This window comes from Xiphophorus couchianus, chromosome 19 (assembly GCF_001444195.1).
Source record: "Xiphophorus couchianus chromosome 19, X_couchianus-1.0, whole genome shotgun sequence".
NCBI lineage: Eukaryota > Metazoa > Chordata > Actinopteri > Cyprinodontiformes > Poeciliidae > Xiphophorus > Xiphophorus couchianus.
The window spans coordinates 16,253,608-16,268,081 of NC_040246.1; the positions used below are offsets into that span (position 1 = coordinate 16,253,608).

General features: G+C 37.8%; 2 protein-coding genes across 3 annotated transcripts; one reads left to right on the forward strand and one right to left on the reverse strand.

Moving 5' to 3' along the window:
* Positions 1-977: 977 nt before the first annotated feature.
* On the reverse strand, positions 978-10,149 carry msh4 (mutS homolog 4). Its single transcript, XM_028001639.1, has 20 exons — positions 9,766-10,149; positions 9,151-9,285; positions 8,898-9,061; positions 8,711-8,821; positions 8,505-8,620; positions 7,733-7,906; positions 7,472-7,644; positions 7,317-7,384; positions 7,135-7,209; positions 6,987-7,051; positions 6,095-6,264; positions 5,870-6,006; positions 5,628-5,731; positions 5,062-5,186; positions 3,581-3,781; positions 3,375-3,493; positions 3,140-3,268; positions 2,726-2,900; positions 2,554-2,642; positions 978-1,429 (listed from the first exon to the last, which is right to left on the reverse strand). The coding sequence occupies exons 1-20, from the start codon at positions 9,974-9,976 to the stop codon at positions 1,232-1,234; spliced, it is 2,739 nt and encodes a 912-aa protein (XP_027857440.1). The 5' UTR covers positions 9,977-10,149; the 3' UTR covers positions 978-1,231.
* On the forward strand, positions 4,169-14,074 carry vcpkmt (valosin containing protein lysine (K) methyltransferase). Of its 2 annotated transcripts, XM_028001641.1 has the most exons (6): positions 4,169-4,303; positions 10,824-10,905; positions 11,044-11,157; positions 11,250-11,322; positions 11,987-12,106; positions 12,182-14,074. In XM_028001641.1, exons 1-6 carry the CDS (start codon positions 4,180-4,182, stop codon positions 12,284-12,286), a joined length of 618 nt encoding a protein of 205 aa, XP_027857442.1. In that variant the 5' UTR covers positions 4,169-4,179; the 3' UTR covers positions 12,287-14,074. The 2 variants fall into 2 exon arrangements, with proteins under 2 accessions (XP_027857442.1, XP_027857441.1); XM_028001640.1 differs by lacking the exon at positions 4,169-4,303 and having other exon boundaries at positions 10,272-10,905.
* The last annotated feature ends 400 nt before the right edge of the window (positions 14,075-14,474 follow it).

The window sequence follows — 14,474 nt, forward strand, 5'->3', positions numbered from 1 at the left end:
AAGCAGCCTGCTAGGGAGCGCTCGTTTTGTGAACCGACCTACACCGGCGGAACAAGTCATCATACGGATGTTTCTCGAATAATGAAAATATAATCGAAAGTTGACTCTTTTTTAGTGTCATTTTATTATTTTTTAAAAAGAAAAAAATAAATAAATTAAAAAGAATCGTATATTTTTATGATTGCTTCTGTTAATTTTGATGACTATGACTTACAGATAAAGTCTCAGAATATTAGACTACAACACATAACCAATACAAAAAGTTTTGCCATTTTGAATTATTGGTAAAGAAGCTGACATCACACGTAGTATGGCTTTCTAACACATTGTTAGAAAGTTGAGCAGAAGGAACAAATCTGTAAGAAAAAAGGTCAACAAGTAAAGATAACTACAACCTTGAGAGGGTTGTGAAGTAAAGTACAAGTTTGGTGGAGATTTTAAAAAAAGTTGTGGATTACTGTTGGAGTCATTGCTTCAAGTGGCTTCAAGGACCTAGGCCACATGTGTTGCATTTGTTGTGATCAGTCACTCCTGGACAAGACAATGCCAAAGGTGTCTTTCATGAGCAAAAGAGAAAACGGACTGGATCACTGCTTTGTTGTTCAAAGTTCTTTTTTTTTTAGATTAAAGACAGTTTTCTGTCTTGGATGGGGCCCATGGGGTCTTTTGGTGTTAGTTCTTATGGTTGGTTCATCATATGTATGAAACACTGTTGCAATAAAAGAGTCAAGTAAAAGTTTAAATATTTATGTCAAGTATGATTCTATTGTGTATATAAGTTTTCTTTTGTTGTTTTTAATTTTGAGGTATCATCTTGCTTATTGCTAATTTAACATTTTATTACTTTTTTTATTTCAGCTTTTGCTTAGATTTTTTATTGCAAATATGTTTGCTCTTATCAAAAAACAAAAATAGGAAAATATTGGCAATGGAAGATTTCATAATGTCCATAACAACAAAAACTACTGTATAACCAATTCATATGTTACTGAACTGATATAATTAGCCAGCAATTATTTTCAGAAAACATCAAACAATACAGAATAACAGGCAGGTCATCACAGTAATACAGCTGCCCAGGCAGAATAACTTACCAAATAAATAACACCACAGTTAGAATTAAAAGTTATTAAACTATTAAACAGTTATTAAATATGTAAGGTTTGGTCAGTATTTGGTCAGTAACAATGAAAGGACAGTTATCTCCCTATAGAAGGGCAGAGTCATTCATTCATTCCTCCACTGTGTCACTGAGCCTTGCTGGAGCTGCAGCCTGCAGCTCCGTCTCATACTGCTTCTTCAGTCCTTTCAGATACATACGCAGGCTCTCTGGATCCAGTCTTGAATTTCTGGCAGTCTGCAAGAGGCGAGTTGCCAGGTGGTACACAGCTCTCTGTCTCTGCGTTTCTGGATCAATGGGATGTTTGGCCTGAAAGTGTCAAACAGATGCTAATTTTAGTCTATTCCTAAAATTTATTATTTAAAATTTCCAGTTATTAATGTCATGTCAGAAAAATACTTTTAGCATTGGGGCAGTTTAATGTCAGCCTATGTGGCTACATATTGTACTTACACGCTTTTAACAGCATAAGTGTATAATCTTTATAGAATATGGTGGCAAATATTGTTGCTAGCATGAGAAGCCACACTCCATCCCGTGAGGTTTAACTAAGTTTCTCACTCTACAAAAGATCTTTCACAGAGATCAACACAAAATATTTAATAATTTTGAAGTGAGAGGAAAGTGATATATGGCAAATGAAATTGTAAAAAGTCAGATGTGCGTCTGCATTCAGACAATTTTATTCTGATTTCTCTAAATAAAATCTAGGTGACTTCTAAAGGCAACAACTGCCTTCATTAGTCACCTAAAAGAGCCCATTTGTGTGGACTTTATCCCTGATATGTCACTGTGTGTTTAGTTCAGCAGATTAAAATGAAAAGAGTATGACAACTGCAATTCTACCAAGACTTGGTCGTCCACCTAAACTGACAGACCTGGGCAAAAAGGGCATACATACACATATCATGCAATAATTACAAATGAACATCCTCCTGAATACACAATCCCTATTTTGAAACACGGTGTTGGCAGCATCCTGCTGTGGGGATGCTTTTCTGTGTCAGGGATATAGAATTGTGTCAGAAAGGACATTAATTGAGCTAATTCTAGAAAAAACCTGCTGTTGTTAGGGGATTGGAAAAGATATTGATGTCTGAGTCATCTGAGCTTGAGCTGTTTTCACAGAATGGGTCAAAATTCTTAGATGTGCAAAACTGGCAAGACTAGCAGCTGGGTTTGCAACAAAAGGTGGTTCTAAAAACTTTGGACTCAACGCAGATTAAAATATGCAGGACACAATTTTGGGATTTTTATTAGTAAAAATGTTCTTCTCCACAAATTTGCACTAGATTTTGTTTTATTTATCTTATAAATTCCCCAACAAGAGAGAAGTTTAAAGCTGAAACACATTAGACAGTTTCAGGGCTATGGATAACTTATTACAGAACTATCAGAACAAAATGTCTAAATCTGATCTCTATGGACATTACCAGAAGCTGCTGGCTGACTTTACAGGCAACCAACTTCGCCTCTTGGATTATACTTGGAGGAAGTGAGGTCATCTCAGCTGCTCTCAAACCTAAATCAGAAAAAACTGTGTCCTGTAATGACTTTCATATCAAACTTTAACAAGACTGTTCCTGAAATACGCCGACTGGTTACCGTATTGTCTTTCTTCGGCGCATCCTCGACTCAGCAGATATGTATACACCACTTGCTCAGCACCAGAGTCTCTGTTGCGTGTGTGCTGAACCTCCATGTGCTGGTTTTCCACGTTAGGATAGAGAGACGCCAGCTGACAGAGCTCCAGAAAGTGTGTCGCAAACAGAGTGAACGCCTTGCAAAGAAGAGGAAAAATCGAACACACCTTCAAGTTCAAAACACCTATTTCGATAAGTGTTTTGACAGCATATAATGCCTTTGTTTGTTCTGCTACTTTACATTCACCAGGAAGGTGTAGCACAAGCTATTAGAAAGGAGGTAAATGGCTAAGAAACAGCAAAGGAATCTGAATGATCTGGTTTTTAATTCAGAAAGGGGAGTGGCAGAATTCAACTGTACTGGTGCATTTTTCACCTTTAGGCCAAGGAGGAACTCACAAACTGAGTGACAGATTCCAATGCCTTCTTCAGCACTAGTGCCACGCCCCAATTCATCTATAATGGTCAATGACCTGTCACTCGCATTGTGGATTATGTAAGACACCTGAAAGAAACAAAAAGTGTTAGAGATTAAGCCTTCCTTTTTATATCACATGAAACAATCTGTGCAATCTTTGTGCAAAAAGAAAATCCCCAAAAAGCCCCTATACCTCCTTCATTTCCAACATGAAGGTAGAAGAGTTGGTCTCAAAATCATCATCAACACCAATTCTGGTGAAAATCTGATCAGCGATCCGGAAAGAGGCATACTCAGCTGGGACAAAAGAGCCTTGAAGAACATAAACACAGAAGTCATGACGCAAGATTAAGCTAAGCTCACGGCACAATTTATAAGGTTAGAATATAAGCTGCTGACCTATTTGGGCCATGATCTGACACAGCGCCACCTGTTTGAGGTATGTAGATTTGCCGCTCATGTTTGGTCCTGTTACGATGACAAAGTTGCTGCCCTCGGAGATGTAGGTATTGTTTGAGACAGGCTGCTGTCGGGCCATTCGCTCCAGGATGGGGTGACGACCTTGTTTGATGGCCAAGGTGTCTGTAAACTCTGGACGCACTGGCGGCCACAGCAGAACAGCACAATTACGTCACTTTTGTCTGCTGTTTTGTCTTCCAGGCATATCAGTGACAACAACAGCAAAATACTGTAGAAGCATTTGCAATGTTCTAAATCCATCAGCGTATTTAAATAAATTCCTGATTAGCCACAAGCTGGTTGTAAAATAAGCCACAGTATCATAAAACCAGCCATTTCTGTGTGAAAATATGCACTGGTTACAGACAGTTGGCGGCTGCAGTTGTCTCTGCAAATACAGCACATCAGTGAGGGCTTATATAAGAAGGGTAATCTGAGTACAAGCTGGCTTGGACAGAAAGGGGGCAGGCAGTCAGCATGCATCAATGAAGAGACAGTTTCAGACAGCTGAGGCCCAGCAATCGCCACCCACGTGGCTGATGGGGGTGGAGCCGCATGCGAAAAGAACCGAGCCAAGCAGAGAGTCGGGCTTAGCAGAGCAAGCAGTTCATGGCGGTCTAACGGAGCCACCTTCCTCTAGACAGCAGATCAAACTTCATGGAGGTAATACTGAGTACACAGCACTGGAAAAGTGGTAATACACTATGAACGTTTTCACATTTTGTCACTTAATGATTATAATCTGCAAACTTTGATCAATTTTATTTGGATTTTTTTATTAACAAGACTGTTCCTTGCTATGACAAGACATTTTAACTTATAACATGAGAAAAATACCTTGTTACACTGGCAGATTATTTTACTTATAGCTAGTACTTATTCATTATTGACTTAAAACAAGCTCCTATATTGTGTGGAGAAGTTAGTTGTTAGTTTTGTCTTATTTCAAGGGGACTACAGTATTTTCACTAGGAACTAGACCATAAATACTTAGTAAGATTTTGTGTTTTTGCAGTGTGGTGGCATGATGCTTCCACCACAATGGTCCACTATGGAAATGGTTTGATTAGGGTGATGGTAAGTGGCTTGTACTTGTACATATCTAGACTACAATCACTGATTATGGAAGGTAGGCTGCCATTCAATTAGAGCCACCAACTGACTGATATAAATGGAGTGAGGATTTGAACCAGCAACCCATCAGTTGTGGGACAAAATCCCTACGTTCTGAACCACTTTCACTGTTTTAGTGTCATCTACCACTCTGCCAGATTTGTGGATTGACTAAACTAGTTTACCACAAAAAATCTCAATAAAATACACTGACGTTTGTCTCTGTTATGTGACAAAATGTTAAAAAGCTCAAGGTTTATACATCATTTTGCAAAGCACTATCTTTGATGAAACTGGTTTCCACTTACCGTAGTCTGAGATTGTGCATGCATTGGCCAGCGAGAGCAACATGTCCAACATGGATACAGTGTCAGACAGTTTGTACAGGCAGTGGATGTGCTCATGGATGGTTGTAAGAAGTTGGCATATAACCCTATTGAAACACAGATAAGGAGTATAATAAATTTTACCTTATAAATAGCCCCCTCTAGTGGGCATTTGATGACAAAGACAAGCCTCAAAAGCTATAATGTCAGTTTTCTCACTAAAATACTCCAGTTGGGTTGCTGGTTATGGTTTTAATGACTAAAATAAGTATTGTTTTGCTGTGAGAAAATTGCTAACGGGTCACTGGCACCCCACAAAGTAAAAAGATTCAGTGAAATATTTCAAAGCTCTGAAAGGTACAGTAATTTTTTACAAAGGCATTGCTGGGTATAATGAGATAATGAATTTACTAATCATGTCCTTATATTTGATTTTCTATAGGGAAGAACACCCCTAGTAGAAAAACATATACGTTTTGAATTGAAATTAATCAGTGCAGTTAAAATTAGTTATAAAGTTGTTTGTGAAAGGATAGTTGTCTTCTCACACATAAGACATGTGGAAAATCTCCCTCAGCACTTCATCACAGCGACCATTCATCTTAATCAGGTCTGCAGTGGTAAAGCCATAACTGTTCTTCTGCTTGGTGACCTGAAATAGAAGATTTTCAAGAAGCAGCTTTAGTGATTACTGAAGTTAGTTTCTTTTACTACCTAGTAGTGCTCCACTGTCTGCCTCTGTCTCTCCACAACCTAGTCTGCTTGGGGAGTCATTTTAAAAGGATCCTACCTTGATGAACTCTGGGGGTAGTTTCCCCTCCGGTAAAACCACTCCATCCAGCTTCATCTGGATAAAAAATCCCCGGGTCGTACTGAAACTAGTGCGCAACAGAAAACCGTATTTCTCCCCCAAGTTGTTCACAAGACCTATACACAGCAAAGGGTATAGGTCACACACAGTCATCAGATATGGATGCATCATACAAATGATGCAAGAGAATTTTTACTAAAGAACCTGCAATGTCGTCTACAATTTCAGTGTAAACTCTGCGTGCGATGTCGAGGAACGCATTGATGTTGGGTCGCACTGCGTAACACTTCTGGGTCCGCATGTTCAGGCTTCCTTTTAAATATGTGGTGTCATAATTAACCACCGTCTTGATCTGCTCAAGGATTATGTCAAATCTGTAGGAAAACAAAATGCACACACTGTTTTAGAAAGGTTAAGCAGAGAACAAAATCTATTGAAACTCCTGACAAACATATATGTAAGCCTGAAAAGGCTACTTTATTCCAGTATCATTTCATACTGTAACATTTAGAAAAATCCGGCCTTCAAAATTGGGACTTTAACTGAACCCCTTTGATTTAGTCAGATGAATATTTGTATGAATATTTGGAAAAGTACCTTACGGCCGTTGTTAAGTATGGTGGAGTATGTCATGCTATGGGTTTTTTTCTATTACAATAGATCATCAATGGGTTTCAACACAATGAGGTCATATTTTATTGCTGAATAGAACCCAAATGCGGGCAGCAGATAAGCAAGATGGAATCTAAGGGATATTTATATTCACTATGAACAGGTGTACAAGCTTACAGAAAACTAAAGATGACACAAAGAACAAAAAACCCAAACGGACAAAAGTGAGAGCAACAAGGTAGCATAAGGTAGCTTACAAGGTAGCTTAATATGTATCAGCTGTGAGAGAGCACAGACTGAGGCACAGATGGTAAACGGTAAAAGATCATGAAATGATATAGAAGGTACAATAAGAGCAGTACAATTAGTCAACAGGGGTTGAATGTTTATTATTTTAAGGATATTTACATATCTTTACTGAGGGTGCCAGTTGGTTTAGTGCATATTTCCAATTTGAATTTAAAGTTAAAAAAAGCCTTTTTACCGGTTGTCCTCCAGCGTTGCACTGTATGCCTTTAGCAGCGCTGCATTGCATGTCTTTAACACCTCCTGTTTGATATGTGCAATGTTAAGTTGGCTTTTTAAAAATCTGCATATGAATGTCTATTGAATGATGACCAGCAGGTACAGACCCTTAACTGTGGCACCAGATCCAGTGTGTGTTTCAGCTGGATGACATGCGTAATCTTAGATTCAGCAGCTTGAGCCTGCAGGATTAACAACGTACCACTAATGAGAAATGCATAAAACGTGAGCAACAGAAAAAAAAAATCTATAGACCATAAAGCTGCAAAAAAAAAAACCCTGCATGTACCGTTTCCTGTTTTGGAATCTGAACAAGTACGGAGAGCAGCCGGTCAATGTCCAGGAAATGACCTATTGCTGAGGGGGGAAAAACACACATTGTTATGCATCATCTGTATTTGTTAAATTTGCATGTATGATTTAATAAAAAGGTAGCTCCTAAACCATTCTTTAGGCCGAAGAAGAGCTCCTCATTTTGCAGCAGCTCCTGAATGGCGTCCAAGCGTGTGGTTATAGTATCCACATCAAGAAGAGGTTCAAGAATATTGGAGCGCAGCCTCCTCGTTCCACCAGGTGTTTTCGTATGGTTGAGTACTCCTAAAAGAGTATAGTCGCTTCTGTCCAAAGGCAAACAAAGACGGACTAAAAATGTGTTCAGTTATTATGTAATGACATCATGATTTTGCAGGTGCTTTCCTCTCTTACCTGTTGTCTCTGTTATTAACCACCAACTCCAAGTTAGCTGCAGAGGCCGAGTCGATCATAGCCGTCTGTTCACTTCCCTTAAAGATCACTTTTAGAGACTTGGCAGCATAAAACGAGCTCTGAATGAACTCCAAGTATTTCAGCAAAGCAGCTGCCGTTGCTAGGCAATAATACCTAAAATGGTAATAATATTAGGTAAATAAAAACTTGCAGGATTATAGCAGAGTAACAGTGCCGCTCAGGTTTACATAAACACATCAATAGCATGAATGTCACATTTGTTTTCAGTTTTACGTTATGCTTTTTTAGGGTTTTCATATTAATAACAAGTTCAGTTTCGAAAACTTTCGAAAACAAATGTTTTGCATACAAGTTGTAACTTATTGTGGGTTTTTCAAATATATACACCCCAACTCTGGATAAATAACTAGACCTCATAAAAATTGGATAGCACAAAGACAGATTTTAAGAGTAGTCCATACATTTTCAACAGAGTGGATGTTGTGGTCATTTCCGCAGACATGTTAGTGTACTTTGCATCCTCCAGAATCAGTTTAAATGAGTGTTTGAGACAACTGTTGTACTCAAACACCAAATGTCCTCATTTTTAAAATTCATTAAAGCTGTTTAATGTCAACACTCCACATAAGAACTTTTCTAATTAATTGTAAAGAGCTCAAAATTGATATGACATTCATGTTAATGGTTAATGGTGAATGTATCCAAACTTCTGACCAGTATACTTCATGCTTTCATGGACTTTGCAGCTTACTTTGCTTGCACCTCCATTAGAACAGTGCCAAATTCTGGAGCACAGAGCTGCTGTATGTACTCCATCCCTTTCTTCTCATTATAGTACTTTCTCTGGATTGCAGTGAGATTTACACCCTGAAAAACAAAACTTTAACATACTAAAAGTGATCGATAGATTTTTATTTTTGAAAAACATTTATAAAAAATTTTATAATGTTTTTATACTGGAAAATTCTCTGTGATGAGCTTGAAGAGTTTTGTCCATTTCCCCTTCTCACTGGCTGTATCTGGCATCAGGATTTCCATCGGCATCAAGATGTGAAGTCTGGTTATCACCTTCAAAGGGAAAAATAAACAACTCTTTGTGTGTTTCATGTCTTATAATCACCCAAGAAGAAATTAATAGGTTCACCTTGGCATACGTCCCTGTGTCTGCAAACTGAGAAAGTACGAGTTCTGGACATTTTAAGTCAATACTGGCCATGCCAATTTCTCCTCTGGCCAAACCTCGCCCTTCAACTACCGCTACTATCACAGAGGCACCAGAAGTTGTGGAAACAGACGAGACACTTGTTCCTGTCAAGAGTGACCATTTAGAAATCAGCTCAAAAAGGGATTACTTATAAGTTTTATTTCAGGAACCCGTGGCTGTGTAAGGTGTCAACCTGTCGGTCCTGTAGATCCTGGTGTCCTCCTGAGTCTTGGTGTTCCTCCAGGAAAGCGAACAGAGGAAGTGTCTGAGGAAGACATAAGAACCAACGAGGCTGGTTGTCCCACCCTGACGCCATTCTGGCACTGACCTTCAAGAAAACCAGCATGTCAAAAACAAAATTTAACTTGTGGGAACAATCCTATTCTACACTATCAGAATAAAATCTGAATTTCATAACACATAGACAGTAGATATTTTTGCTTTAAAAAATGTTCACATGCGCAGAACTGCTTATTTTTGTCTCATTACAAACGGGCAGGTTGTGGATGGAGGCTTACATTCCAGCAGAACAATGTCTAAAAATACGCTCAGAGCTGCAATAGGATAATTTGTAGAATGTCTGTGTGCAAGCCCAGATCAAACGCCAATTTTGTGGTAAGACTTGAACATTTCAGTTTAAGTTTTGAAAACTACGTTGTTGTTTTTTTGTATTTAGATTCAATCGCACAAGATACCAATGAACTAAAGTGTGGTTGTGACCTGACAAACAGTAAAAAAAAAAAAAAAAAAAAAAAAGCCAACCTGTATGAATATTTTTACAAGATATTACCCTTGTTTTTAAAATCACCTGAGGCAATTCCTGGCTGTGATGGAGCATGACTTGAACTGGGAGTGTGAACATCTGAACTTCGGCAAGGCAGAGCGGAGGAGAGAGATGCAGGACAACAGGACGAGGTGTAGCCGGAGGCGGTAGCTTCCTTCAGGCCACTTCTGCCACAGGTTTGTCCAGGGTCTGAGGTCTCACTGCCGGTTATCTCCTCTGTGTTGCTCTGATACATTTTAAATTCTCATAAGAAAATTATAGTGGTTTAAAAAAGTCCAAACTGCGTACTCTATATATGTTCAAATCTATTTATCAGACTTAAATAAACAGTAAAGAGAGGATTTTAACATATTTCAAGCAGTTAGCAAAAATGGCTATTCTGACAAACAACGGAAGTTAGCATCTGCGCATGATGCTATCGCTACCTTCTCATCGCTACTGGCAAATGAAAACTTTATTTTGAAAGGTACTCTGGCGTATTTCCATGAAAGCGTTTAACTGTCAAAGCTAGGTAATAAATTCATGGGCAGTGTCTGGTTGTAAAGAGAATGTATATCGTTTCAACAAGATTTATATCTCATTGAACCGAAAGTTTGTTTTGATAAAATAAGAAATGTTGTAACAGTAAAATGTCGGTCTTTTGGCCCTGCCTAGCAGGATATTTGACTTTAAGAAACAGATTTGGAAGCTGGGGAGTCAGATGTATTTCCTTTATGTATTTTTGAGAAATATTTGGTGCGCCCACCGAGTGAAAATGCAGCTACCAAATATTGTATCTCCGAACCTCTTTGGCTGCTGTGTACGCTCCCGACACAAGGGGAACAGTTTTTCACAGGGGGACATAATTTCGCACAGGACCGGAAGTTCTCTCAGTATAACACCAATCGCTCCAACTTTGGTCAACATGGCGGCAGCAGAAATAGACAATAGCAAGTATTTTGTAAGAGAAATCGAAAAGAATAACGGATGCGTCTTAAGAATGAAACAGTGCTACATAGGAGACGTTGGTTGTGTCGTCTGGGATGCAGCCATTGTTCTTGCTAAATATTTGGAGACTAAAACGTTTTATGACATGTCGATAGGAGTCAACGTGTGGTGCGGCAGGACTGTGGTGGAATTAGGTGCTGGGACAGGAGTAGTTGGTCTGATGGCAGCAACACTCGGGTGAGACTTTTTTTTTTGTAAATCACCCCCGCTTCCTCAATCTTTCAGATTTGCTTTGCATCTTCATTTACTTATATATATATATATATATATATATATATATATACATTTTTTTTTTTTCTCTTTAATTTTCTACAGTGCTCATGTCATAGTAACAGACCTGGAAGATTTGCAGTCCCTCCTGAATGTGAATATTCAGGAAAACCAGATACTCATTCAGAGTGGGTCCATATCTGCCAAGGTACTGAAATGGTTTGTACTTCTGTTTAATATTGCACTGGATTGATAAAATGTTTACAAGCTGCATATTTGCTAAACTCTAACCCGTTTCTTTGCTTTTAAAGGGGTGAGGATGTGTCTGAGCTATTGCCTCCTCCACATTACATTATCATGGCAGATTGCATATATTATGAGCAGGTATTGCGCAAACTTTCTTCTACTTATTCTTTTATGAAATGGATTAAATTAAACTGTGCTTTTTAAGTCTGTCACTTTACAACCACCAACTTCAGTTATTTCATGTGGATTTTATCCACATAATCAACTCAAGGTAGTGCATAATTATGAAGAGGAAATAATTTTAAAAAAATAGAAGATTTAGATGCATTTGTATTTGGCCCTCTTCACTTTTGTACTCCTGAATAAAACTCAGTCCCGTCAGTTTACTTTAGAAAACACAAGTAAAGAGGCCCATGATAAGGAAAAATCAACAGGATAGGCAAGACTAGCTGTTGATATGGCAACTATCGCGAGTGTACTGTTAAAGAAAATACCAACCAGAAGTCACTAAGGTCAGCAAAGAGTAATATTGAAATCTTTACGCTAAAGATCTGAGACCAGGTTAGCCTTGCAGTTGGATAGTAAACATAAAAATGCAGTCAATATATTGTTTAGTTTAAATCATATTTATTTATTTGCATTGGTCTGCCACATAAGATTTCAAAGATACTCTGTGGTTTGAAGATATAACATGACAACAGGAATGAATACATTAATAAAGCACTATAATAATAATTTTGAGACTATAAAATGTATTCTTTGCTGTATTCCTCATTTTAAGTCATGGTTCAATCCTTCACAGTCTATAGGTCCACTGGTGGAGACCTTGAAGCAGCTATCTGGACCAGAGACCTCCATTATCTGCTGCTATGAGCAACGCACTGAGGGTGTTAATCCAGAAGTGGAAAATAAGTTTTTTGAGGTATAGATAGAAAAAAAAAATTTCAGCTCAATATCCTTGACGTCTGATTTGCTGCCTTACTTTTTTATTTTTCAGTTGCTGCAACGAAATTTCATCTATGAAACAATCCCTTCTGATAAACAGGACCCAGAGTTCAGCAGTCCCGACATCCATATTCTGCACATTCAAAGAAAAGACTGATTTTATAGCATGAAATTTGTTTTTCTACTAAGATTTATATCATTGTGAGAAAGATTTCAGACTGTGGCATTTAAAAAAACTTAAATAATCATTTGTATTTCTTAAAAATAGTTTACATTTCAAAACAGTAAGTTTTTAGCGTATAAAAATAAAATACTCTTGAACACTTATCTCAGCCTCTTCTTGATTACTCAGTTGCTGACAACAGGAAGAGGAAGTTAATAAAACAGTCTTACCCATTATGAACATTGGGGGGCAACAAATACTCAGATCCATGAACCAAGATTATTTAGTGTAAAACTTTGTGTTAAGTCAAATATAAACAGTTTCCTTCATCTGCACATAAATAATTTCATTCAATTAACATTCATGTGCTGCATCAAGTAAGTAAAAAACTTACAATTTAACCATGGTAGGTTAAATTGCATGGTTTTGTAAAGCAAAGTGAACACTACTGGGTTTTGCCACCATATGAGAAGAATTCTATTCAGAGCTCCAGATTAAGAAGATTATAACTCTTATTCAACCGTAAAACCACGAAGCATGCCCCACACGTTCTCACAGACACACAGGGCCCCCCGACAGCATTTCTTGCTTTGTTTACACAGTAGGAACTGTAGCATAAAGAGCTTGGGTGACCTTCAGTACTCTGGCTAAATGAAACAATGCAGATGGTCAAGGGAAGTTTAAAAGTCTGACAAAATACATTGATTACATCAATTACATTGAGGCTGGAGTCAATGTTTCAGTTGATAAACTAAGGAGAAGAAGAACTGGACTGTTTCAGATTAAACACAGTCAATGATGATTTAGGGAGCCATGTAATCTGCTTCCGTTGGTTCATCCTGTTTTATCAAACTGTGAAGCTGTGAATAGTGAAAAATATAGAGCTCCACCTGCTTAAATTATTGTATCTGTCTGTAAGAAAAGTGGCAAAAATTAACTGCTTACGTTTTAACATAAGGTTGCTGTGGAAGAAGGAATTCTCTAATACTGGTATACTGGCTTTCTTAGACAGTATACAATGTGCTATGCTATATATTGTATTATATTTAGAATCTGAATCCATCTACTGTATATGAATACATTGAAATTGCTTTTGATAGGACATTGTTTAGATAATATTTTAAGAAATGAATCTGATCTGGGGTTTTTTAAAACTTTTTTTGAGAGTATAGAACATAGATATACTGATTTTAATTTAATTTTACTAATCAGTTCAACTATAATCACCGTGACCCTCCATTCTCCTTTCACTTTTTGTCCTGAAGCACTTGGACAGTAATCAGAATGAACTTTGTCTTAAGGCCTTTTTTAGCTTTGAACAGCTAATTGATTTTAATCATAGCTGGTAATAAATCACTGTTCCCATATGTGATGGAGACAGGTCTCAGATAGTCTTATTAGAGATTATAGTTCGACTTAAAGCTTTTCCATTCAAAACAAATAACCTCTTAAATTTTGACTAAGAATAACTTAAAAAAAGGAAATATATGCTTTTAAAAATGAGATAATTGGGCTTGTACCAGATGGAAACACAGGAAGCCTTACTATAAATGATGACAATCACAGAGAAACGCTGATGTTGCTATTTTGTACACATAATAGTGGATTATAGTTGCCTTAATGCTATTCTTTTTGTTGGTCCTCTTTGCAACAAAACACAAATGAGGCCATTTCCTACCAACAGATGGTGCTATTATATTCTCAAACTAACCTCAAAATATTTCTCACTTATTAAAATGTCTGCTCATTAATCATGATATAACATTAAAATATCTGATCTTGTGTTTGCAAACTCTTTTTACTGCTCTATGAGAGATGAACTGAATCGCACCCAAAATACTGTGAAAAAGCCGCATCGCTCTGTGTGGCGTGCTCCACTCTGCTGCATCACAGCCAAGTGACACAGAGGACCCTTTGTGTCACCATCATCATCATCATCACGCTGCCTGGAGCCAAGAGACACTGCTCCAGAAAAAGGAAGACTCATTTTCTCACTAATTCTTAGGGAGTGGCTCAAGAATAGACATCAAACTGGGCTGCTTAAAAATAGAAAGACTGCATAAATGGTGGAGTCCTCTGATCCTGCAAAAGGTGCCTAAACACTTCTCTCTGTACACACACACACACATTCCACTTCTATCTCTCATAGAAAAAAGTTCACTGAACTTAAGGCTCCACAAAC